The 27,861-nt window shown below is 40.4% G+C and overlaps 1 protein-coding gene across 1 annotated transcript in view; it reads left to right on the forward strand.

Annotated features, from left to right (window-relative positions):
* Nucleotides 1-27,861, forward strand: part of ANKFN1 (ankyrin repeat and fibronectin type III domain containing 1) — a 55,907-nt gene that overhangs the window by 19,975 nt on the left and 8,071 nt on the right. Inside the window, exons 5-14 of the mRNA XM_026046922.1 lie at nt 5,574-5,671; nt 6,587-6,677; nt 10,356-10,463; nt 15,958-16,057; nt 16,675-16,807; nt 17,113-17,229; nt 20,632-20,847; nt 22,991-23,157; nt 24,629-24,779; nt 26,540-26,708. Coding sequence (XP_025902707.1) covers nt 5,574-5,671; nt 6,587-6,677; nt 10,356-10,463; nt 15,958-16,057; nt 16,675-16,807; nt 17,113-17,229; nt 20,632-20,847; nt 22,991-23,157; nt 24,629-24,779; nt 26,540-26,708 — 1,350 coding nt within the window. The remainder of the gene's footprint in view (nt 1-5,573; nt 5,672-6,586; nt 6,678-10,355; nt 10,464-15,957; nt 16,058-16,674; nt 16,808-17,112; nt 17,230-20,631; nt 20,848-22,990; nt 23,158-24,628; nt 24,780-26,539; nt 26,709-27,861) is intronic.

The following is a 27,861-nucleotide window of genomic DNA, read 5'->3' on the forward strand; positions in this document are numbered from 1 at the left end:
TGTGCTCTATAGGTCTAGTCTGCCACGCTCTTCCCTTTCACCCTGTAGCACAATAATCCGTCATGTCCTTCAGGAGAACATGGTGCTCTTCACTCCTTTTCTTCATTCCTCTTCAACCTTACCAATATTTCTGCTCTTCCAGTGCAAAAAGTCTAGAATAAGTTTTACAGAGACAACTGAAATAACAGCTAAGTTCCAGAATAAAGAAGGCTGCAGTTTAAGACAGGTAGGAACTCAATTTTTGATCTGTGTAGTACCTACAATTTGTAGTCATATGTTGTTTTAACTTCTGTATTTGCCCAGCAATATGCCTAAATCCCTTAGACTCTGAATTCCAGTCTGCAGACAAATGAAAAGCTCACCTATCCCTTCTGTGAATGTTGTGGCTTGTGTCATATTGTCCCTATCTACACTCTTATCAAGCAAAATGCCACTAATCAGAACATGCTGAGTTAGCCTGCATTTATGGATGGATTACAAGCTTTCTGTGGAGAGTGGGAACACACACAGATTGCTCACTGCCAAATCCCTTTTTGTTTCTCCCACTGGAGACACCATGCTGGGTTCCCTGCTCCGTGCAGCTGCTGCGGCTCCTCTTGCTACTATCATTCCTTGGAGAACTTCCAAGCATGAGAGATGCTAACAGAGCCAGAACCCAGATTTGCAAAAAACAAATGAAAAAATGCAAACTTCTTCAGTCATCTCTGTTCTCCATCTGAGATACTGCTGCTGTGTGAACCAACGAACTGATCTTGAGCAGTCTCTTCTAGGCTGCATTAAGGAAAGACTTCATAATCTGAATTGCAAAATGCGTCTTTCAGAGAAACAGTAGTCCACAGACCAAGATTTGGCAACAGTATCTTTAGGGAAACCTGTTTAGCTTTTGTTAGTACAGTGATCTAAAACAGGCTATGCAGTGATTTAGTATAGGTGATACTGGGATGAAAGAAACCCTGGATTTTCTTCGTACCGCTGATTACTATTTGAGTGCTGCAGAATGAGCTGTTATCTTTGCCACCTGAGACACTCTGCCAATTCCTGTTTATCTTTCTTCAATACAGAGTCTTGCTGAGCTCAGGAAATGGTGGATATGGTGTAAGTAGAACCCAGGACTGACTTGTCATCTAGGTCTTGAATTGCTAGGCAGCTGTGGACGGGAGTTTGTCCATCTAATCATGTAGTTGTTCTCTGTACCCCCCAAAACTATCAGAACAAAATCATAAAGGGAGTGACGCAGTAGTTTGGTGAAACTAGGAATTTTCCAAGATCCTCCTTGTATGTTATTAATGATCGTAATTCAAGCATTTGATTTTCAGTGCAGTGTGCTCATTGTTACGACTGCTTCAGGATATAAGGAAAAGGGAGAGGAAAAGCTGTTGTCTAATTTGGATATTATTGTGCAGTAGCTGGGGAAGATGGTATGAACCAGGAGTGCTGCTTTCAGCTCTGGTATGTGAAGGTAGCTTGCTGTGAGAGCCCTGGCAAGTCACTTAACTCCAGAGGGACCACAGTTGTCACAAATGGGATTATAATGCCACGTAGGGAGCATCAGAGGTTCAGGTTCATTTTGAAAGCCTTGTGTGAAATGAATTGTGCCACTGCTTGTGCAGGTGGAACTACCCTAAAACCTCGCATTGTCTTTCTTATGAGTAGAACTACTGGAAGAGTAGTTTATTAGTTCAACTGGTGATAATGAGAGAAATTTCTCCAGCATAGACAAGGTCTGTACGCCTGTTCTGTCTGGCACTGGCTGTCCTAAAGTCTTGTCAAGTCCAAAATTCAGCACTTTTACAGTTATATTAACTATTAATACTGCATTATGTGGGTGGTCAGCTTCATGGGCCTCTCCACTAGAGTTATACTTCTAATCTAAATTTAGGAACTTTCATCTTGCCTTTATTCACATAAATGACAATGTTTGATGTCCTTGAATCAAACTGCTAAGACACTACGAGTGTAAATTATTGTAATCATTTTTTAAAGATCAGCAGAGAGAAAAAGATGTTTTTAAAGAGGTTTCTGGTTTAAGGGCTCTTGGTTTTACATTTCAAAGGAGGCTGCAGAACAGTGTAATTATTATTTTTTTGAAAGTCCTTGGAAACACTCACTAAGATCACATGTCCTTGAGCAAAGGAAAGAGAGAAAGTCTTTGCTGCAGGATCCCGAAGGACTCAAACCCAGAGCCCAGCCCAGCGCACTGCGCAGACATCCCCACCAGTTGGGCGGCGTAAGTCGTGTCCCTTAATCTAATGAATCTGCACAGCAATTCAGGGGGTGATTGAAGCACAAGGGAAAACAAACACGGCAAATTCTTTTGTGGCTTCTGCTGTTGGCTTAGAGGACGATGGGCCTTTCCCAAGTGGATGTACAGTAAGGGCGGGAGGTGTTTGGACCTTCCCTTCGTCCCTTGTCTGTCCATCTGTCTCTGGTGAACTGCTGACGGTGTGGTCAGGATACCAGAAAGACTGAGAGTGGAAAAGAAACAGGTGAAAAGAAGCTTGTCCCTTTATTTTTAAGTGTACGAATTGAGATTTTAAAAAAAAAAAAAAAAAACTTGGCCAGAAGTAAGTTACATAACTGAAGCCAGTCTAAAATTATGTGCCAGCAATTTACATGAGTTTTATGTAACTGTTTATACTGCTGTTTATTTAAAAATTACTACTTATCTTGGCGACCGCAGCAACACATCGTGCATTCGCTAGCTCTGGAATACAGGGCACCTTCATTAAAACACATAGTCACCAATATATTAAACACACAAGAAACCCCCCTCGCTCTGACATAACGTGAAGTGTCAGATGGAAAGCCGCAACAGCGGACACATTCAGCGTTCAAGACAAAGGCGGCCTGTCGGGTGCCCGAGCAGCTTGGGACCATGCGCCATCCTTAACTCACCCACAGCTCCCAGGCCCTTCGCAGCACAGTCGGTTCAGTCTGCAAGACCAGCCCTTGTTCCTGGGCTCTTACAAAGGACCTTCTACAGCTTCAAGTTTTCATGCTTGAGGATTTTTATATCAAGTTTCTAAAAGGATGAATCTTTTTAGCCTTTCTAGACGGCCTTTTGTTCTTACTTAAAGGGCCAAGAACTTCAAAATCACAGGAATTGTACATCTTTTTATTTTGCTACCACTTTTGTCTCTCCCAGACTTCACTCTCTTGAAAAGTGGGCAAAGATTTGTCAGTGCCTTAATGCTGGATTGGCTTATGCGCAAAGTGACATCATGTTACATCTAGGTTCATTGTAAGGATAAAGACCATGGGTGTGTAGTTTTCTACAGGTACCAGCTTAATTAACGTATTAGGGTCCGTGAATATTCAGAGCGCTTCTCTAAAACACAGGTGTAGAAGTGGAAGGGCTAAGATGATGTGTCAAGCATAGGGCAGCAGTGTTTCCTGGTAGATGCTTAGAGGATAGAATTATTTGTGTAAACTACCCTCACATAAATACGCTTCTTGAACTCCCAGTTTGTGTCTGGGTACTCCGCAGTCCACAGAACAGAAAAAAATAGAAAATTAGAGAAGCTCAAATGTGATTTAAAGCTGCTTCCTTCTTGCTCCTTCGCCTCTTGTTCTGGGCTGCGCCTGGCACCCACGCTGAGTACTGGGTCACCACTCAGGGCGCCCACGGATGGCACTGAACAAATAGGATTTGCCGGTGAATCTCTTTGGGATGACACTACCTTGCTTTACATGACTCCTTGAAAAGACAAATGGCACCTGGCGTGACTGCCAGTCTGTCAGTAACATTCAGCAGCTCAAGAAAGGCTTCTTTGTCCTTTTGGAAAACGGAGAGCTATCACAGTTAGCAGCATGTGTACAATGTCCTCCGTGATTTAATACACTGCAGTTATAAAACCCTGAAAATCGTGGTTTACAATGGAAACTCTGACAGACCATCAAGTTTAATAGTACTTTTAAGCACTGTTATAATGAAGTCTACAACAAAATCTCTACAACATGGTACAGTAGCAATTTCTACATATTCATATTGATGTATAGAGATAGCTGCCATTAAACGTGGCGGTAATTGGGTATTTAAAAACCTATGGAAAACTACAGAATCTTACACTGAGAAAGTTCAAAGACAATAGACAAAAACAGTATCATGTTCCTTTGCAGAAAATATGGAAGAACATACTGTGCATTCACAAAGCAAAATCACAGAAGGGGAGTGGTAGAGAAAGGAAAAATGAGCTGCGCTGTTGGTACTTCAGCATTTTTATATAAATGCTGTAGATGCTGGGAAAAAAAATCTGTGAGACCTTTTAATATGAAAATAGTAGTAAAAAACAATGAGCTTTCAGAGTGAGAAGGTGAAGCTTTCACATGCATGCCTTGTTATGTAGTCTAAAATGTTTTCTCTAATGCCAGTACATAAATAAATAAATCTCTAACCTATTTTATGTATCTTAAAGAAGAAGTTTTGAGCTCAATTCTTCACCAATTATTTTGGTGCAAATCCAAAAGATTGATGGTATTTTCCCATGTTTGTAGTAGAACAATTTAGAGATTATTTTGCTACATTTTTGATAGGTTTGTCTGAAAGCCTGAACCTGAAGAGTGTTTAAAGGAACAAGTTATTAAATCCCAAAGGTATGACTGTGGGATTAACCTTAGATCTAATCATGGTACCTGTCATTTCTAAAATATAATTTAAGAAGAAGAGGCCATTCTCCTTTCCCTGCTTGCATATATTCTTTTTTTTTTTTTAATGATCCTGTAGTTCCTCAAGGTCTGTTTGATACATTTTACATTCACGTTGATTTTTAAGGTAATGAGGAGCCATACTTACGGCAGGGGGCTAATTTCATAGCCTCTTAAGCAGGAACATGAGCGGGTTCTGCAGGTTGATGGGAGCACTTTGGTAAAGGTTCCCTTTGTATTTCAGACTGCAGGGCTGGCCTCGGGACTGGTTGGGAGGGATGTGTCAGCCTAGGGCCAGTTAATTCAATTTGAAAGTGGATAAACTTAATAGGTCCTTGTGGAGCTCTGTAATTTCAGTGACCACAGCAGAACAGAACATGGACTACAGAGCCAGAGCCCACTGTGACCAGCGAAGAGACTTTAGTGAGTGCCAGATCTGGACCAGGGCGGATATTTCTATAAGGAATAGGCAAGGCTGTGTGACGTGATGAGAGTTCTGCAGCACGGGGGAACCCAAAGGGCTCTCTGCAAGTGCCCGAGCCTCCCATGCAGATTGGATTGCAGAACAGCACTCAGTGTTGGTCTGGGTGTCTAAACTACCCAACATCATTAGCAGGTCCAAATCCTCAATATTTTTCCACTTCACTTTCTTTAAAAGGCAGTTGCTTAAATGAGGGCAAATGATAGAAAATAATTCGATGCCACTGCATTTTTATGCATACTTTTTTAAAAGATTTGAACAATATTTTTTTTCTCTCTCTCACACACATTCAACCATAAGTTAATTACTGAACAAAATTTCACTAAATACTATGTTAACTTTAAACATTTTCACATGGAAAATCTGTAAAGTGGTTAAAGTAAGGTCCAAGTAATCCATTGCTTGGACAGATACCTAGTTTAATTTTCTCTTTTTATTTGCTTCTTAGTGGAATGGAGCTGTTCAGAAGACTTTTGTCCTTTGGTTGGTGAAATAATTATCGATAATCTTCAGTCTTTGAGGTGTACCATCACAGGTCTCCGAACAGTAAGTGTCAAATCTTTCATTTAGGTCTCAATTCCCCCCCAACTAGTGATGCAAGACAGATATTTGCATCCATGCCTATTGGTAATAACTGCAGAATGCCATTTCTCTAACAATACGTTCCAGTCATTAAGCATAATAGGTCTGGTATCCATAATCTGGAAGTCGCAGAGGAATAGACAGACAGCATGAACTGTTTTATAAGTTGTCATATCAGGAAGAGACTGGAATGAAAGTTGTTGGAGTCTGGATCATAGGATAGTCCTAGCGCAAATCAAACGCCCTTGAGTCCTGACTCTGATGACCAATAGCTAAGATTTATTCCCTTCTTCTTCTTCCAAGAACAAGATACATTAAGAGAAGTCATTTTTGTTTTCGTTTATTCTTTCTGTATAATTGTTTTTTACTGCCCCAAAACATGGGGATTTACGTGATTGGCTTTGATCTTGAGTTGAAATCCTTTCCATTTTAAAATGAAAACCTGGGTTTTTTGCACACATTCTTCATTGGCCTAGATTTACACATCAAAATTTGTAATAAATGTCTGACCAACTTTAGTGGCAGCCAAATGAAGCTTCTTCAGTCTCTGTGTTGGCACATGGACCCTGTCAGATACTACAGGGGAGAGGGGAATTTGTTATTCTTTATGCCTGATTGTAAGAGTTCCCAGTGGTTTGCTTCAGTAGAGGAGACTGCAGTTCCTCAGTTGGCATTGATGCACTCTGCTAAATCTCAGCAAATCACCTGTTCTCAGATCTGTGAATTATGTTTCAATCCATCATGAGGCATCTGTTGACACAACTGAAAGCTACTTACGAGATTTGAAAAAAAAAACTTCGGGAAAGACAACTATCTAGTTATTATAGTTAAGATTTCAAGGCCAGCACTGGTTTTTATTTCCCTTGTTTCCATTTGCAGGGCCAGAGATATTATGTCCATGTTTCCGCATACAACATGAGAGGATGGGGACCTCCACGCAAATCTACTCCTGTATATGCTTCTCCTTCAAGTAGGTTGAGTTTGTGTACCCACCTAATTTTGCTCTTCACCGAGAAAAAAAAGTCAAGTATTATGGAGTCTGATAAATTTTATTGGCATGTTAAGTAAATAAAACTCATTTCTGTCCTCCCACCAAAATAAGCAAAATAATTACATATGCATATTAATTTGCCTTTTCTTTTATTCTTCTTCAATGTTTTGATGAACAAATGATGTTTATTTAGAACTGTACACAAACATTGAAGAAAAATTAGAATGATTTTGACCTTCATTTCTCAAATAAAGTTCTGCTATTTTGAGCTTGGTTTGTGGTATTATAGATAGCATTCCCTGGCCAGTTCTGCAGATGTTAGTTCCTGCTGAAGTTGAGGGATGCATCCAACATGAGTAACCTCATGTTGCTTTCTGGTAGGATTAGCCCTGAAGCAATAAAATATTCAAGACATGTCCAAAAGCCTTCCTTCTTTACACACCTCTGATAGGCTTTCTCTAAATCACTGGGACTATGATTTCTCCTGCTTTTTCTGATCTGTGAAATCACATTCTGTTGTTAGTCACTCTTCTAGCCTTAGTGTTCACTGAACTAGTTAGGCATGTTACAGCTTCCCTTATATTGATTAGCGCAGTAAAGTGGGCATTTTTTTCTTTTTATTTTATTGCATTAGCACTTGTTTTTATTAGACTAATGTAACAATTTAATAACCTTCATTGCTAATGTGAGAAAATAAAGCAAGCTGTGCTCTCTCTCAGTAGTGGTAATGGAGAGGGTTGGATAAATGAGGCTGTGGCAGTACTATTGTCCTGTTTTGTTTCAAATTTTGTTCTCCCATACCCAAGAAATTTATCAAAGAAATCTATTTGAGAACAAAAATACACCACAGTCCTGGGACAAAATTCTAATCTTGATTATGTGATGACTCACTAGCATGAACTTGTTTTGATTAACTCACTGACATGCAATTACCTTGACCTTATACAAGTGTAACTGCACAGGATTTGGCCCCACAAACCAAAAATTTCCATCAGCTGAGAAACAAGACTGTTTTACAGTAGTTGCTTGTTAGTCAGCTAAATATCACGATAAATATCAGAAGCATCAAAGGCACTCCTGGCAAAACATACAGCATTTAAGACTATAGCTTTGTACGATAAGAAACTTTGTTTTGAACCTACTGCACTGTCTTCCCTGCCTGCTTCTTTCCTGCTTGCTTCTAATCTTTTGGAGTCTGACAATATCGACCAGGTCCAAAGCATTGGGAAGTAGGGGAGGTTTTCCTGCAGATTCCAATGGATCTACACAAGAACTGTCTAGAGAATGAAGTTCATTTTTCCATGTTTAGTGTCTCAGGGATTCTGGGCTCTGTGAAAAAGTCCTAGACTTGTCAGAACTAGGGCCACGTTGTCACACGCAGCTGCTCAGAACTCAAGAAGTCCCCAACTTTGGGGCCTATAGCATCCATTAGAGTACTGCTGAAGCCCTTTGGACCATGAGTGTGGTGGTGCTTTCTGAAAGGTAAGCAAGGTAATAAAAGGAGTCTTGGATTTCCTTGAGGGAGAACAGGAGCATCTGTTCATACGCATGGGAACTTTGGAGAGTTTGTGGCAAAGAGCAGTGTTGCTTCATGGCTCTATGTGTATGTGTTCTTTGTTGGTGAATACTGAGGCATTAGGCAGGCTCAGCTCTCACTGCATATAGCTGGCAAGAATGTGGTGTTTTCATTAAGTATGCTTAGTGACACATGCTTACGTTTAACAGCAAACGAGACTCTCAGAGCCTAAATGTAAATTATTTTAACTAAGTAATACTAGTATCACAATTTTAGCTTGGGCGACAAGATGCTATTTACTGATGCAGTTACTGGGGACAGAGTTTATCCACATGGCTGCCTTCACCATTGGTTTTGAAAGCTATCAAACAGACTGTGCTTGGCAAGAAGAAAACAACCTGAAATTACACTGGTGTTGCATAACAGAATGTGGCCCTAAGCTAAAAATTAAATGGAAATAAATTAACACTCTACAACAGTGTAATGGCAGCCAGAAGAATATGCAAGGGAAATGAAAGCTGCAAGGCTTAAAGCTGATCTATTCCAATCTGAGAGCATCAACGCTCAGTGACATCCTTGGAGATGCATCTTTGCAGCACAAAACCAGTGAGCACTTGCCACTGCCTGCCTGTTTCCCACACATGGACTCCAGCAGCCCAAGAAGCTGTGGCCGGTGCTGTGCAGCTGCTCCAGGAAACCATGGAAGAGAGGAAAATTTGTAGGCCCCTTGATGAGCGTGTAAGCGATGGCCATGAAGAGGGCTGGTCTGATTTCCATGTCACTTGAAAGGTAGTCGGCAATCTGCAGGTTCAAAAAATCTGGGAGCCTGGAGGTTAGAAAATCGCCTTCTAAGTGTTACTGCTTCCTCTCCCCAAACTGCTTTGGGGTTGGTGATTTCCAGATCATACTTCTTGACTGCACAGAGGAGAGCTGAGAACAGACATCCCCACACAGAGCGATAATGCAGCTGACTCTTGAGCTCTGCAGTAGCCTATGCAGGACAGACACTGTGCAGCTGTTTGAGTGCCACAGGCTACCAGAGCATCCTTTGCCTTCTCTTCCCACCCTTTTATACTGCTGGCCTAATGAGCTCGCTGGAAGGAGTGTTTGATTGGGCTGCAACCTGAGCTGGGTGAGTGAGCAAGCAAAGAGCTCGGGGTGCCGGTGAGCAGGGCCAGGGCCACGGCCACGGTGCCAGCGAGGGGAGGCAGGGCTGCTCGGCCCGCAGACACATCTCCTGATACCCTCATCAGCCACCACTGCTTAGGCTAGCAAATTGTGGTGGGATTTTTTTTTCTCATTATAATAAAAATGTAAAAACAGCCAAAACTGGAATTAGAAAACTCTCTGAGATGCAGTTACATGCCTCCAGCTGTGATAGGGTTGTCTGCTGCTTTTTTTTTCCTTTTCTTTTTCTCTTTTTTTTTCTTAAGGTTAAGATTGTAACTAGAATCCAACAAGAATGAAAACAGAGTCTTTTGTAGGTTGAAGGGATGCGGGACGGAAACGGCAGCTTCTTGCCTCATGAGTGCAGTGCTGAGCAGCCGGCAAACCCGAGGGCAGCACTGCCAGCGGTCAGTGCTCTTTGCTGGAGCAGGTTTCCAAAAGTGCTTTTATTCAGAACCTCTCCGTGTGCCTGCAGAGCGGGCTCTGGCCCTAGGAAGATGCTCATTCTCTGCTTCACAATGGGTTTCCTGCATAACTGCAGGAGAGTCATTTAGCCTCCCGGGGCCTCGGTGAAAGGTGGCGGCAGCAGCACCGGTACCTCCGGTACCTCCACGAGGTACTGCCAGGGTCAGGGCGCTGGTGGCTCAGAGCAGCTCTGACACTGCAGGAACAGGGGCCGTTCACGGGCCCAAGAGAAATAGATGTTGTCTAGCCAGTCACTACAGGAGTTTCTGGGAGCCGATCATGAGCTCTTTGTTAGCAATCATTATGATTAATTACCTCTCTGGCATGAGGCAGAAGAAGCTTATTGTAGAAGTAACAACAGCCCTCTTAAAAACAACTGCCATTTTTTTGCTGCATGCCCAGATATAAGACTCCTCTGAAGCCAAGAAATAGCAGCGGCGAGAAAATATTTTTAAAACCCTCTCTTGCTCATTTGTGTTTCATTTCTGTTTATTTCCTTTGTTCAATAGACTGGAAAGACTGCAGTGGAAGAGAACCTCGGCACAGGGGACACACTGAGGCCCTGGAACGTCTCCTTCAGCAGGTTCGAGCAGCTCATCAGCATTATAATTGCAGAGGTAAGGATAAATATCTATGTGGTAGGGCACCAGCTGAAGCCTCTGTGGCGCCTGTAATTTTAGCAGTTTTGTAACTAGGTCATACCTTCTCATTCATCAGGAAAAGAAAGATATTAGTATTGGCCCATCTGGATTCACTTTAGTGCACTATCTTGCTCTTAACCCTTGAAATTAGTTGGATGAAAACATGTGCAAGCTAGAATGCACACAAGCACAGACACACCCTCCCTCTTTCTATACTGTACACACCTATTGATTTGTTTTTTTCTTACGAATCATTGTCGCACAGGATTCCACTGAAATGTTTTGATTCAAGGGTTTCTCTTTTATTTTTTTCATATAAAGAAATACTTTGAAAAGTTAACAACTGCCTTGGATCAAAAGAGGGGACTTGGCTGACTCTAAATGGAAGTCGCTAAGTATTCTAGTGGATATGATGCCAATGTATAATGAAAAGTAGTTGCACAGTGCAGTGGGAAGGCTCAGTTGCTACATTTGCAAATAGAATGGACAAAAACTGGGAGAGAGTACGAATCTCAGCCAGTTCTTTGCTCTTCATTCATGAGAAACAGACTGTGCCTTTAATATCTCAGGAGCCAAGGCAAAAGCTTGGCATTCTTTCTAAAGCCTATATAAAAACTCCTGTTCTATATGGGTTGTTGAAAAGTTGCTATTTATTTTCTTAAAATAAACTTCTAACTAGAATAATGCTTTGTAGCAAAGGAACTTATTTTAAACTGAGGAGTTAAATTACCATGAGATTCTCTTTTTTTTCTTCACCTAGTGTGACTGTTATATTCCAAGTTGCATCAATTGATTTAAATTCTTAGAAATACTTAGGACTAAAATCATCTGGCTGTAATGGAAAGATGCAGCCTTTGTTCTTTATGTGCAAATATGTCACCATCACGATGATCCACAGTCTGCCACAACCCATTGTAACCATAGCAACTTTAACTATTCAGCTCTGTTGCTTGGAAAGGGCAAGGAGATATTGCAAGAAAATGTTGTTTCTCTAATTAAAATTCATACAAACATTATCACTTGCAGGTGGCCTGGGTAGCAGAGATTCAGATGATGTATTTTATTTCTTACATGGGTTTTTCATCCTATTAAAGAAGCAGTTATCCATGGTATAGTTTCCTGTGTCTGAAGTTAGTACATTTATCAGGTCTTTCAGGCCACCTGCCTAGTCAACATGGAATAAATGATGGAACATCTGAGAATATCCTTAGAATAAATTGTTTAACTGACATACCAGGCCTGAACAGAAGCAATTATTAAAAAAAAAAGACAGAAAATCACTTCTTTTAAGATTATATTAATGCCTTCTGCTTATAAAATTCTTCTGCTCCAGAAATTAACTCCAGTCTAAAAGCAAAGTATAGCTGATCTTGTAACTCCTTTTCCTTAATAATCCATAGCAACAATATAGAAGATTTGTTTATCTCAGAACATTTTCTTGCGTATAAGAAACAGGATCTGTGACATTATACATGGCAGTGCTACATTGTGGAGTGAGTTTGAGCAACACCCTTGCCTCCAACCAAATAAAATAATACAATTGCTTGTAATACAGTTGTGTGGTTTGAACAAATCAAGATTGTGCCATAAAAGGATGGGCTCTAAGACTTCCCTGAAGGATATGGCTGCTGTCGATCCCTTTTTTCAGTAATTTGCTGAAGAACCTGGACAAACGGTTTGCAGAAGTAAGAATTGTACTGTCACTTTGACCCTGAAATTTGATGCAGGAATTTATCAACCTCAGCAAAATCCAAGAAGTTTGATCAAGGATCTGAGATAGGCTATTGTGTCTGACTGACAGGCCCTCATAATGGTTTTCACTTAATATAATACAGAGGTCAGGGCTAGATTCTTAGTGAATATAAATTAACATGATTGGACTGACATGGATAGAGGTCAACATGAATTTGCTATTTCACACAAGCTGAGGACCTAGCCTGGTGTTTATCCAGTCTTTGCTGTGTAGATAAAAATAGTTTTTACCTCTGGTTTCCCCATTTGTTTTAGAGATGCAAGTAAATATCTGGGAATTGCTTATGGGATATCTTTGAATGTGCTTGCAGTCACTCTTCCTGATAAATAAGAGCAGAATTGAACCTTGCACGGAACAAACAGTAGGATGGAAAAGTAGGTGATAGCGAGGACAGATTTCAACCTGGCGTCTTGGCACCCTGGCGTGCCCAGAAATGATTCCCGCGTGGGGATACCGCTGCTCAGCTGCCAGGCGGGGAGAGGAGGAGGAACACAAGGACGGTGACAGAAACCGAGAGGGGCAAATAGATCCTGAAGATGAAGATGCTGTGGAGAACACAGACAAAAGCCTCCGTGTGCAGGAGTTACCAGCACGGTGACTAAGTGCTAGTGCTCCAGCGTGATCGGGAGGGTTAAATTGCCTGGATTCCTCACAGATCTCTGGCTCAAGTCTGTTCATTCAAGCTTTGCGCTGCAGCCTGCTGTTCTGCCCTATGCTTTGCATTTCAGAGGCTGAAGAAAACAAGCTTACGAAAATACCAGGAAGAATACACTGGAATGTACAGTGAGTTTAAGAGCTTTTGGAATTAGATCAGCTGTTGCTTTTGAACCTGCTCTGTGATATCATGAAATCTCCTAGGGAATTACTTAGGAAGCTTTGCTTTCATATGTTTAATCTTCTGGAAAACCCTAATGATTACAAACAACACTCATCCATTTGTCTTCATAATACCGTGCTACAGGCTATCGTAACGGAGTTAGTACAATTGTATGTCCTGGCAACATTTCAAATGTATTTTTTAAGCATTTTGTTTTTTTCCTATTGAGCATTCATTCTAAACAGTTCTGAGTGGATTAAGTAATTGCGTGATGCTTCATTAAGAAAGGAACCCAACTCTTCACTGAAATGCTTACCAGATATTTTCTTTCTGAAATTTAGTTGAAATGCCTTTTACTAGACAAGTCAGGAATGAACTGAAAATGCTGTAATTGTAATTTGATTCACAAGCAGGCCACATACTTTTATTACATTTAATGATGAGGAGGATCTCTGATTCCATATGGCATTTTAAAAGTTTTGATTATAATTATTTGTGAAAATATACATAAACAGGACTGAGAACCAGGCCATAGCCCGAGAGTTTCAGGTAGGGAATTTAAGAAGTTAGGATTTCAACTACTGACTTTGCAGTCCCCAGAGCACCTCCCAGTAACAAGATTGTCCTGCTTATAGCTTCTTCATGAGGTACAGAATTGCCCTTTGAAAGACATCCCATCTTGAGGTGAGGTAATATGGAATATGTCATGATCTTGAGTCATAGCATCTACTGAGGGGTCTGCCTGCTGTTTATGCCCTTAACTTCTGCATGGTGTTACGTCTCCATGTGCATTATCCCATTGGCAGTTGTCGGCACCACTACAAATGTGTAGCTTTAAACTGAGTTTGAATTTGTTTAGAAGCTTCAATTATTTAATCTGTTTTCAGAAAGTTATCCAGTTAGCAAAACACCCCACTTCATGCTCTGCACTAGGGTTTCAGTGGGATCTACCTCGTCTTGTGCTGCTTTGCTTCATTATTCAACATCACCCTAAAAGATATTTAGCTGTTCCGCAGACCGGCAGATCTGTGGGGCTGAAATCTCTCCTTAGGTAATTTTCACTGATGTTATTCCATTTCCTTCACATTTACCCCACTTGGGAGAGGCACCCGCTTGTCTCGCGGCAGGACTAAGAGCTCCAAGTGCTGGCGGTCCCCGGCAGAGCAGGGTGGCTCTGCAACCTGCCTATGCTGCCTAAAGCATCCGGGGTAGTTAAGTGAACAACAAAGACACATATCATCTGCCCTAGAAGAGAAAAAAACACGCCCATTGGAAATGCACCCCATTCATTTCCTGTTTCAATCCAGAGTTGAATATTCCCAGTCTAAATCTCTGAAAATTCTCTCATCTCTTCTAGGCCATGTTTGTTCCTGAGCTTTTATTGAAAGAGGTCACAGCTCAGTCGATGTATCATTTATTAATATAAGTTTATTTTGTCGTTACTGATGTTTTACTATCCAGGTTACTCTCTGTTATTTATTACTTAATTAAATAACAGACTGTTAATGTTCCATTTCCTGTGGCTCTAAATTGTCCTGTAATCCCAGGTTCATGTTTTTGGCTTCTAAATGCACTACACAGTAAAACAAAAGCAAACAGCAGTGAGAGGGAAGTTAACAGATTTCATGTAGCTTTACATCATTTCTTCTGCTGCTGGCTTCTAAGAAGCTGTGGAGCAAACCCAAACCACTGAATAGACCAATAACATATTTCACTTGCAAGGTGCCCTCTTACTTTACTGCTTTATGTTGAAGTCTCTGGATGTTTTTCACAGTTATGTTGCTTTGCAGTTAGCAATTTCCTCTTCTATTCCCTCTGCCCTTAATATAGAAGAAAATGAAAACTGTACAATTAGGATGAACTTAATATTCTTCAATAGATCTTAACCTTGGAAAAAGGAACCAGTAAGATAGGGGTTTTCATGTAGTGTTTGGTTTACATTATTGTGAAATGCTGAAAAAAACTCACAGTGGATCTGTGGAGATATGACTAGATAAAAGAATGAAATTTAAAAAAAAATAAAATGAAAATAAAAATCAACTACTTCAAAGGAGCAGTCATGGGTTCAGCAGAGATTGTGGAAACTAAATTGAACAGCACATCAGAGAATATGCCATGAAGAGCTAGTTTGTTCTGGAAAGACAGTGGATTTGGTGATCTAATATATATCTGAACTGTGTGATTTCAGCCCCAGTAAAATCTTGTTCTCTTTGTACTTGCTGTTCAGCAGCGTGATAATTATGCTAACAATGTGTCTTCTTTCTGTGGTGTTCAATGTGCAAATTACGGTGCAGATTTATTCATCATTTAAAGATATGTTGAGCACTTCCACAGATGGGGTTTTGACAGGAGCAAATTTAGATGTTCCTTAAATATTCAAACTTAGAACTCAGTAAGAAGACACCTTCTCTTTTTGCATTGGAGGTAACAGGGAAATATGTTAGTCTGAGAACACGTGAGCAGACTGATCAGCACCTTCAGCAGGCGGGAGAGGGGAGACCCTCAAAGTGTTTCTAAGTTCAATCTGAATAAGTATCCATGCTTCAGATAACGAGAACATAGCCTGACCCTGCAAAACTGAGGTAGAATTTCACAGTTAATTTTGCTCATTGTTCTTATTTTCCAATCATAGTAAATAAATTTTTCCTAGGAACAAACCAGTATTTTTAGTGAGTCTGAGTTTTCTGGGATTTAGGAAATTGTTTAATTACCCATACCACCAAGATAATGAAAATATAAGCAAAAGGTTGTATTATGAGCATGTCACTAAATGTTCTCTGTTGAGAGGAATAAAGTGATCACACAGTGAAATTTAATACTATGATTTAAGCGACAAAGGTTCGTTATGAGATGCTAACTGAAATTTAAGTGCTGGGTTTGGTTTTTATTTTCCATTCTAGAAAGTTCTAAATTACAGAATGCTGGTCGCAAGCAATCAGTATCTAGAAGCCTGAAGCATCTTTTCCATTCATCAAACAAGTTTGTGAAGACTCTCAAACGGTTTGTCATACCTTTTATCTCCTAAATATGATGAGTTTTATCTTACTGGTTTTTTTTGTAATAGTGAAAAGCACCTCAAAATAGAAGTAACCAGATTTTACTCCCAAATAAACAGAATCACAGTAAACCTGATGAAATTGCACATATGTGAGATTGATGCACCTATGTGGAAAATAACATTCCAGTTCCTCCCGAAATTAATAGCAATCTCTTCATTGGTTTTACTGAAAACGGATTTGAATGGTTACAGCGTGAAATACTGTATGCAAATACAACCATACAGTTAGTATTTTTTGAAGTACTGCCTCTGGCTGCTCTGAGACTGTAAAATTTACTTCATTCATAGCATATAATGCAGGACACAGATAAGCTGTTTTAATAGATATTAATATCCCCTTGGCCAGAAGCAGAGTATCTAGTATTCCCTAATACGTTAGGCTTTTGTAGTCTGAAGTGATGTGCCTCCCAAGTATTTTTCAGAATTCACTGGCTGAAACTGCATGATCTGTGTAACACAGAAGTTGTGATTCTTTGGCTAAGGTTTATATTAGCTAAAATTTGGTGTGCATTTGATAGGCATGAAAGGTGGTTGATATAATGTTTCTGTCTTTTTTTAGGGGACTCTACTTATCCGTTATATTTTTTTACAAGGACAACTTATTGGTAACTAATGAAGATCAAATTCCAATCGTGGAAATTGATGACTCTCACAGTAGTTCAATTATGCAGGATTTCCTGTGGTTCACAAAGGTAATAGGAGCCCCATTTCATATATTGTTTCTACAGATTTGATGCTAGATTTTGCATGGGCCTCAACTCATCACTCTTAGTAGATGAAATGATGCCACTGAGAAGGTAAATGACAAAGTGCTTTCCTCACCTCTTGTGCCTGTGATTTGTATCTGTTTCAATCCAGGCAGCTTATTGCCATCTTAGAAAATCAAATTGATGAACAAGATGAGCTGATTTTTACAAGTCCAGAAAGCTTTTATTTTCATTTCTGTTTGCGCAAATACTGGGAACAAAGACTGACTGAACTACATATATTTTTGCAGCTGTCCTGTATGTGGGATGATATCAGATGGCTGAGGCAGAATATGTCTATATCCGTGTCCTCATCAACAACACTTCAGGCCAGGCAAAAGATGCTTTCAGCAGCAGCACAGCTCCAGGTCGGTTGCCTTGCATATTTTCAGCTATTAATTTCAATGACTTTCTGGTATCTAAGGGGAAGTATTGCCAGCTGTCCTTGCTGCACCACTCTCATTTACCTATTCTTTGGAGTAACATTATCACAGTGAAGTGAGTTCCTGAGCCTGTTGTGCCAACTGGAAGAAAGGAGTTGCACTAATGGTAACTAGTAGGAAAAAAAAAGGAAGGAAAGAAATAATAGCGGCAGAAGAGGAAACAAATAGATGTGAAATAGTAAATAATGACCACAAATGTGGTCATCCTGTGCCCAGACAGTGGGTTTGAAGAATGGGAATGCAAGAGTTGTAACCCTGATATTCACTGATCAGCATCCTGCATTGATTTTGCTGATGTCTTCCTCTGGACTTCCCTCTTCCATTTTCATCATTAATATATTAATGAAGCATTTAAACTCTCATTGAGGCTTAATACTCCCTTGTGCTATCTGGGTACTTAGCGAAGTAGGTCAGGAAGGGTGCTGAGGTTGCCAAAATGGGGTTCTTCATTCTCCTGTGTCTTACAAGCTGCTCAAGAACAGCTTCTAGACCAGAGCCACCCTGTCTGACAAACAACAACAGGACTACGGTGTTGTGGGTCGTGTGACACTGTCGAATAATCCATATCCTGGACTACAGGAGGAGGCAATCCTGGAATTTACACAGCAACCTCCATCAAACTGCGTTGGAGCCCTGCATTTCTTATAGAAAAAGGATGCCCAGGCCTCACTTTCTCCCCTGTTTTGTTTGTACCTCATAGCTGGCTTCTTCTTATGTGTCCGTATTCTCCCCGAAAGCTTTCAGATGCAAATAATTACTAATAATAGTATTCTTTTAAAATTCATTGATTTGAGGACATTGCATAATAAAATGCGATCCTGGAGTTAATGCAGATCACAGAATCAGAGAATGGTTGATCTTCATACAGTTGGGCTTGTGCTTTAGCCATGCAGCCATCCTTCAAGTTATTGCCAGCCCGTGTAATAACCTGGGGTTTATAGCAGCTATGAGAGCCACATACTTTGTGGGTATTATTAAGAATATCCATGTGAGGGTTGTTTTCCATCTTTCTGCAAAGAAATCCATCCAGGGGAGTAGCCTTTCTGGGCAGCCACCTGTCTTGACTGATTTCCCCAAAGTGTCCCGAAATATATGGCATGCCAGCCTGCTCCACCTTTATTAGGGGACCACCTGCGTTAAGCAGCAGCTGCTTGTCAGTCCTCTGAGCTGTCACCAGAGCCAGCGTTAACTCTCTCTGCTGCCTGTTCCCTGCAGGGGGGTTAGCTCAGCCTAGGTAGCCCGTATTCCTTGGGTTACCTCCGTTTCATTTCTCCAGCGCGGATTTTTCCTTACTGGAGTGGTGCTAATATGCAGAGACCGCCCTGTGAGCTGCCCGCAATTCCTAGTGCTATTACTCACTAGCAGCAGTGTTACAAACAGAACTTGAAGTGCAGAGCTATGGTAAATATGCCCGTGTGGGGTATATTGCTCTGTAGAATTTGTGGAAAATTTATTGTCCTTAGTGTTTGTTCTGTTAGTGTGGTCCCCTGATGAACACATGCATTATCAATGATCTGCCAGCCTTTAACGGCATGTGGCCTAGTGGGATCCACCAACTGAAAGATCTCAGTAAAGTTTATGCGCTTGAATACGTTTTATTGAGGCAGTAACAGACTGACTCCACGGGAATGCAGGGCAGAATTGAAAAGATCAGTGACAACACAGCTGCTGAGGGCTACATCAGTGGATCCAGAGACAACAGGGACTGTAATTTTGCCTGCTGTTAATACTAGACAACAAAGCAAACCAAACACAAGGGATGCAAGAGGAGCATACACATAACTTCTTAGTGTATGAATTAACTGTATTCGTGCTCATGTACCTACTGCCTTTCTTCCTGCTGGAATGCCACTCAGAGAGTTGTCAGTGACTGTAAAGGTCTGTTTTCTCTTGCATTTAGGCACATTCATATATTGTAATGGTTAAACCAATGTGATGACTAGATGATTAACACCTAGCTGCAATGATTTGTTCCACGGATGGGCACATAGATTAATATGAAATACATACCTAAGATACTCAGTTATGGAGCCTACCCAAACCATCAGAAAAGTTTCCTGTAAAAGAGGATATAGTGAAGCTAATCTTCAACAGCACACCCTAGAGAAGGATGCATAAAGCTGAACTAGCTAAGTTATGCCACATATATGGCAGCTTCTGTGTTGACTATTTGGAGTTTATAAACAGCTTAATAATATAGTTTCTAAATAAATATTGTCTGCTAAGCATAAGTAAATTCTGGATAATCTCTTAGTTTACAATGTCATTAAGTTAATGTAGAGGTCTACACTTCTCTAAATATACAGTAGTGTGCTACATTGTGAGTTCAGGTTTTCATTTTAAACTGCTCCTGTCCCTATCCAGTTTACCGGAGACCTCTTGAAAAGTCCCAAAGTAATGAGCATATTTTAAATGTTAGGCATTTTTCTTTAAGACATCTGGGAATCTCTTCAGTGGCTGGTCACTGGAGTGAGTGTGTTTGCACCTATAAGCAGATGCCTTCCTGTGTGAGGAAAAGGATTTTGACCAAAATATGTATTTTATGTTTTTTATGTGAAGTCTTTTAAAATTACTTTTCTTTAATCCTCACATATTTTCCTGGAGAGCTTTGCGTTAGGAGTTTGTTAGTTCTGCTGGTTTTGTCTAGCACATTCTTGGTATCTGCAGTAAAAGGGTCCGTGGCTCTTGAAATTCCTGTGTGTTGCTTAGCATGCTCCATCATTCAGCTCCAGCATTATTTACTTTCAGCTCAGATATGAGGGCCTCTTGCTTTTGTTGCTGAGAAAAATCTGCATCATTTTAAAACAGAACAGAAAACTGAGATTATAGTTAATGACCCTAACAGAAGGCATTTGAAGTGTCCAATATGAATGATTTGGGGATAGCAGAATCCCTGAAGTCTGTGGGTGTGTGGAACTTAAGGTAAAGCGTCTAGCTCTTCACTGCTGAGACCAGAGGGTCTGACCAGAGGACCAAAAGAATCATTGCGAGACCAACAGCTTTTGAAAACTGCACACTCTGTTTTCACATGGGCACAAATAGAGATCATAATGATCATACTGATCCATTAATCTTTATACTAAAACTACTGGAACAAAAAAATGGAGGATCCATAACTGAGTTCCCAAATGCAACCTGGGGCAAGGTTTGTACTATTGCCACTGAATGATGTGCCCACAGAGCAAGGGTTTGAGGAGTGCTGTGTGTTCAGCTTTTCCTGAAGTTAACAAGAAAGCTCATTGTGATTTCAGGAAGCACAGTTGTTTCAAAAAACATTGTCTGATTCACAGTAAATAACTATGATTTTATAATTTGTTTACTTTCTAGAACTTGCTGGGAACTCACAACTTGGGCAGAGTTTATTATGAGCCCATCAAGGATCGACATGGCAATATCCTGATAATTACTATAAGAGAAGTGGAGAGTCTTTATTCATATTTTAATGGCAAATGGATGCAGATTTGCAAACTACAAAGCCAAAGGAAATCCCTTTCAACTCCAGAGGAGCCAACAGCGTTAGACATCTTGCTTATAACTATCCAGGTAGTACTTTGCTTCTCCTGCCCTGTGTTGTTTGCTTTCTTGTGGCCTGTGCCAGAGCACTGATTTTTGGAAGAGTCTTCTAGAATTTTAGGCCTTAATCCAGTGCCCAATAAAATCAATGGCAAGATTCCCATTAAGAGCAAAGACTTATATTACTTGCAGTGGGGCTAGGATCAGATCCTTAATATGTATAATATTCATAAGACTCTAAAGAAATAGCTTTTAAATTCTAGTAAAGAATGGTACAATTTCTATCAGTTTGGGGAAACCACGTGATAATATTCTCTAGTAAGGGATATAAAACCCTTCAAAATTCTCTAGGATGTTCTTAAGCACCTATACAGATGCTTACAGTGCCTGCACTCTGTACAATTTTTCCATCCAACATTGAACATTAAAAGTTGTATGTTTTAAAACTGTGCAATTCCTCTTCATCAACTTGTTCTTTGGGGTTCAGAGTTTCTCAGAAACCCCATTTAGTTGCTGAAGAATTCTTTACTGAGCATATCTCACATGTAATTTTTGCCTAACAGGCTTGACAGACTTTAGGCTTAGAATGGAACCAAGATAAAGAATTGGACCTGGACCATGGTTAGTCGCTTCCACTTAAAAAAAAAAAGGAGTATCACAGCTTTACAGCACCATTACAAATCACCTTACATCTGTATAGTTCACAGTAGGATTAATAAATATTTTCTATAAGTAACAGCAACTTTTTTCTCATTAAGTGTCATTACCAGTCTCTTTTCTCTCTGAAACTAGTAAGTTGCGTAGTTACTGAAAATAACATAAGATAAAGTGTTGTTTTAGTTTCTTCTTTAGTCACCTTAGATGACGACTGCTGTGGCTAGTTCTTGAATGAGAGGAATTTTTTTTCAGAGAAACTGTGTTTTTGATACCGGAAACTGACAGGCGATCAAAATACACATTACCAAGTTTTAGGAACGTTAAAAAATTTCCGAAAGACAATAAAACTTACCTGCTCTATGTTAGATTTACTGTATTAAAATGTGTTAAAGGTGTAGAAAAATGTCAATCTGGGCAAAAGTTTTATATTAGGAAACCCACAATACAGGCCTGATCAGATTTCCACAGAGATCCTAGTGGAAAAAATGTTCCCCTAATGGTTTACACATTCCTATCTAATGCCCACCCTTTCTTGTATTACTTGCTTAATCATGGAATGGGTATTTTGTTCATGAAGTGCTTGTGAAAATGAGGGTCTAATTGCAGTGGTCAGAGCCAAGCATAGCATTGGCAGATAATTTGATGGTTCCAAGAGTAAAGGCATAAGGCCAGGTGTCTTAATCCTCACCCACTGCAAAGGCACACATTTCTAAGGATGGCAGCAGACATCATTTTTAGGCTAGTCTTTAGGGATTGCTGTAGCCTTAAAAACGTCTCCTGACTTCAGCGAATAGGCCATCGGTATTAATTCTTTCCGAGCTCTTTTTGCTGATGGAGATGTTTGTTTTGAAAACGTAGCCATTAATTAAACTTTGCAAACCAACATCCCCCGTGCTCGTAGAGATTTCCCTATTGATAGCAAGGGATACAGAACATGTATTTTGAGAAACCTTGGCTGTGGCTCTACGTGCATTTCTTTGGTGACAGTAGCGGCTTATGCAGCCCCTCTGCTGCCTTCCCCAGCAAACAGCTTTTTCCCTGTGCTGCTCTACTCCATGTATGCTGTAGACCAAGGCAATCGGGGAACTGATCTGGCTGAATAAAATGCCATAATAAAATAACAGCTTCTTTTCTGGAGTTGTTTTCGTCTGAATCAGTTCCCTGACACAGCTCCCTGCTGAAATGATCAGACAGGAGTGCAGAGATGGGTGTTACTTAAGCTAATTTAAATAGCACAGTTCACAGAATGTAAAACCTCAGGGTTTTAGGGCCAGTTCCTGCAGGACACAGACAACTTGCCTATTTGTGTGTAGCAGCAGAAAGTTCTCCAAGTGCATCCAAACTACCAGAGATTATTTATACGCTTAAGCATGTGCTTAAATGCTTTGCGAATTGGGAACAGTGTTGAAACAAAACGTCGGCTGTGAAAACAGTTGCTGCTTTTTGATCGCATACTCTTCCGCTTATGTGGAAAAAAAAATGAGATTTTTATGTAGGACTGTTTCTCTTAAAACAGGACATACTTTCCTATCACAAACGAAGTCAGCAACGCCTCCCTCCCGGCCTGTATTTGGGTTACCTTAAACTCTGCAGCTCTGTGGATCAAATCAAAGTTCTGGTACTGCAGAAGTTGCCTAATGTCCTGTGTCATGTCAAAATCCGAGATAACTGCAATGTTTCCAAGTAAGTAAATATATGTGTATTTACACACACCTATGCAGAGAGTGTTTGTGTGAAGTTTGAAACAGTTTGTCAAATTTAAAAGCAAATGCTGAGTTACCATTCCAAATTTATAGCTTTCAGCAAAGTTTGGCCCAGGTGGGTACCATAGAGATCAGTGCTGAACTAAAGAGGTGCACCTGCATATTCCCAGCATTTCTAAAGACCTCACAACATAAACATACAATCCCTTTGCTTTCTGTGGACACTATGCTGTGATTGCTCAAGTGCTGATCCTGGGCTCTGTAGAGCCGTAATCATCTTGCACGTGTCTGTTGGTGATACCCCAGCCTGCAGCCTTTATTGAGCCTCCAGTGAATTCCCTTTCACCCTTGGTGTTGATTTTCTGTAGGCATTGCATGTGTTTTCCTGATTTTTCAGTGTCCTTTCCTGTGTAATATGTAGATTCTAGCCCTAATCCACAGCAAACATATGGCAACTGAAGACACAGACAAATGCTAGCAGCTATAGAACTGCTAGGTACTGGAAAAGCCATTTTGCCACCCAAGTCCTTTGTTCCTTTTCTTGTCTTATTGGACAAATACATTTATTTGCACATTTATTTGAGTCCTTGCCTGGTGGGCAAGGCAAGGACTTCTTCCCCTTTCCCTTCTCTTCGCTTCCCTTCCCCGGTGCTTTTTAATCCTATACACTTTTAGCAACCAGCTGAGAATTTTGCATGGAGGAACTCAAATTCAAAGAGGAACTCCATTTTTATAGGCACGACAAGGATATCCAGAGTATAGTAGTTAATACGAACAATAATTTTGGAAGTAATATAAAGCCTAATGCCTCAGAGTTTATAACAGTCTCTGATACTTGAGGTTTAAGATCAGATCTTTATTTAGGAGCAGATTGTCCCACGTCTATTATTCATCCTGTAGTGGGGTTTCTTGTACTTTCTGTGGAACATTTGGTGCTGGCAGCCTTTCAAGACAGAATAATGGGCAGGGTGGATTAAGAATTAGATCCAGAAAGATGATTCCCATGTTTATCAGGTCTAGAATGGATAAATGTCTAGCAACCAGGAAGTTCTCTGGCTCCAGCGGTTCCAGAGAGTCTGTAACAGAAAGCAAACGTCCCAAGAATTGTCACTGTTGTCATTTCCAATGCATGCTTTATAAAAGATTGTGGTAGATACGGAATAAAGTATGTGGAAAAGAAAACCTGGACTGAGCAACCTTAGTGAAATTTCAAAGGCAGTTGGACCTTCAGATGTTAGCAAGGAATGTTCAGCCTGATGTACATGTGCTAGAAAAATTAAACTTTTCAGAGTTGGATTTTGAACCACAAACAATCAGGATTGCACAATTTTAGAATGCTTTGCTATATGAGGATTAAACTATCAACAGATCCCAAATGCACATACACTGAATTCCTCCTTGTGCACTGAACTTTTGTTATATTTCTAATTTTAACTTGACTCAACATACAGAGATGAGTGGGAATGGATCCAAACACTTTCTGGCTCAGAATCCGTGGAAAGTATGGATCATACTTCAGACTGCCCTACTCAATTGTTCTTGTATGAGCTCCAGATGGCAGTGAAAGCTCTCCTTAAACAGATCAATCTACCTCCACATCAGGTATTTTCCTTTGTGGTATTTATCACCTTTTATAAAACTGATTCTTAGGAACACAACTAGAACCTACAAAATGTGTAACTTTCAAGTAGAGATTAAGTGGTAAGGTTGCAAAAAAAGAAAAGCAGAGAAGCTTTGTATCCAATTACTTTAAATGTGTGTGGGGAGAACACCCCCAGGAAGAGTTCTTTCCCTGGCTGTGTGAACAAATAAGGATTAAGAGACAAATTTTCAATTAGCTTCAACTTCTGTGTCTGTCAGCATACTCGTTCAGCTTCAGGCAGGTGCAAAGAAGCACTTTTGCACACATAGAATCATAGATGTGAGCACCTTTACGGCGGGCTGGCAAAGCAGGATAGGTATTTTCTCAGGAAAGCAGGGTAATTGACTGTTCTCTCAGTCAATTCTTGCAATATTAGCAAGGGTGCACACAAGACCTGCTGAAGACACAGCATTCTGCAATTCTTTTATACACAGGTAAGCATAGCACTTCTGAAAATATGTAATTCCAGGCCTCCAGATTGCTGTGAGTGAGGAGAGGTATCTGGCTTCTGACTTTAGATTTAAGTACCCAAAAAAGCATGTGTGAATAAGTAAAGTGAGGATAATCAATGATGTGGAAGATGCACAAGGAATGTGCTTAGATGCACTAAGGAATTTGTTTCTTCATTACACAAAGCCAATTTTATCTTGGTCTGCCAGTGTAAGATGGCTTAAAGTAGAAGTAAATTAGAAAGATGTGGCTTTAAAATAAATTAATCTGGTTCTCCATTTCTTGATTTTGAAAGGTTTAGGCTTTACTTGTAAAAAGAATCCATCGGTGCAGCACCTTCTAGCTAGGGAAGAGCCAAGTAAGCTTCAAGTAAATCCAAAATTAAGACAGATGATGTGCTGCCTTGTGGTCAGTCCCTCTAATTCAATAGGGCTCTGTACAGTTCTCTGCACCAGTGTATTTTCTTAGAGGTCATAGCTTTTGTGCATCCTATTTTTTTAAGTTAGAGACTAAAATATTGAAATCAATGTGCAGTTTGTTCATTAGGCTGCAGTTCAGCCAAGCATTTTAGCCTGTCCACTGTGCATGACAGACGGGCAAAAATGTGACCTTGCGGTTAAACACAATTGAAACTGTTTTGATGACTCAGGACCCAACTTCTGGCTTAATAAATTGAATTTTTGATTCAGCGGATTTATTTATGTATTTTTATTATTACTCTGGTAAATGGAATCATGGCCAGTGACACTTGCGAACGCAGAGCAAAATGCGGGGTTGCACACAGCAGCTGTACAGCAGCCTCGGGCCAGCTCCTGCGTTTGCCATTTTCTCTTGCTGCAGCACTTGTTAAAACTTTTCGGTGCTGTGTTGAGGGAGAGCTGCATATTTCTTTTAACCGACCCTAAATTGAATCTTAAAGGTTTTTAATTGAATCCATTTTCATGTTTTCACATAATTATGCAATCATAATCTTGAAAAGCACATGGCATGTGATCATTTTCTGCCTAATAAGAAACATAAATGTTGTTTTCAGGGGGGTTGTGCCTGTGCGTGTTGTTTTAATGTGGAACATTGCAGCTTTAAATCTTTATTTTATGTAGTGACATGAACCCACATTTAGGGCCCCCCCCAAATATTTATGTTTTATAAAAATGCCGAGCTTGATGTCGTGCAAATTTTCTTTAATGTTTTATATCATTTGGGGTGTTGTTTATATAAGTGCCATGTTGTAATTCTCTCCTATTTCTTCCCCGCGCGTGTCCCTCTACAGGCTAAGCACTTCCGTCTGTATACACAGGAGGTGTTGGAACTGGGTCACAATGTCTCCTTTCTTCTCCTGCTCCCCGCCTCAGACGACGTCTGCACTGCCCCAGGACAGAATAATCCTTACACCCCACACTCAGGATTTCTTAACCTCCCTCTTCAGATGTTTGAACTCGGTATAGTAGCTTGCTTCACCTAGAAATATTAACCCAGGCTCCTTATAATAAAATCACAAAGTTGTATCTGTTTTCCCCCTTGTCCCAGTGGAGAGTCAATAAATCACATGATGGCTTTGGCAACAACACTACCTATAACTGTGTACAAGTTACAGAGGGAGCAGAGCAGTTAAAGCGTATACTGTAGCAATCGTTCTTGAAATGCAAAGCATTGAGAAAAGCCACAGTTATCCAGTATGTGTCTAAGTTTATTTGGAAGATGATGCCCTTTAGAAAACAAAACCGAAAATTACACACAAGTTAAAAATGCGAGAGCTGTGAAAGCAGATTTAAACATTCCTTTAAATTGTCAGAAGAGTAATTAGCAGTTTTGTAGGGGAGAGTTTTGCAGTCCCTGATTACAGATAGTGGGGCACCCTCGCGACTTTGTGAAAGGGTTGAGTGTCGTTCCCTTCCAATCTTCCAATTGGAATCTCTTCAAATTCCTGAAAAAAAAATCAGGAGATTCAGTCCTGGTTTTGTGATGCAAGAAAAGTCTGTTACGGTGAGGAAGACTCACCTTGGATTGAGACTTGAATGCCCTTCTTTAGGGAGCGCATCCTGGGCTGGAGCAGATTCAGCCCTCCTGTTTCATTTCATTACTGCGTAGGTAGGAATTCCCAAGATGAGGATTTCCCAGCATTTTATGATTGAAAATTGCTATTAGAGGCAGTGATGCAGGAGAACGATGCCTGGTGGTGACAGAGGGGCTCCCTAAGTCTGTGGTTCTGCAGTCACAACAGATCTGTGACCTGCCATCATGCAGCAGCACAAATTTGATTTGAATCAGGTAGAAACATAAAATTGTGTCCATGTCGCATCAGTCCCAGCACCAAGAGTGGTGCCTGTGACAGCCTGAGGTTTTCATGCCAGTAGCAGGAGAGCAGATGACAGCTGAGTGAGCAGAAGTTTGAGAGGTACAGACAATACATGAGCTGCTGTGTAGTCTGCCGGGGTAAAGTTACCCCTTCAAAAGAGAACTGAGATAACTGAACAAGCAGAGTTAATTTATTGCTTTAGATCGCATGTCTGTGGCACTCAGTGTCCTGCAGCCAGATTTACTGTCTTCTTGCTCTGTAACCTCAAGGTCTACAGTTAGATTCTGTTTATTAAG

This window comes from Nothoprocta perdicaria, unplaced genomic scaffold (assembly GCF_003342845.1).
Source record: "Nothoprocta perdicaria isolate Ctin4 unplaced genomic scaffold, notPer1 scaffold_46, whole genome shotgun sequence".
NCBI classification, from domain to species: Eukaryota; Metazoa; Chordata; class Aves; order Tinamiformes; family Tinamidae; genus Nothoprocta; species Nothoprocta perdicaria.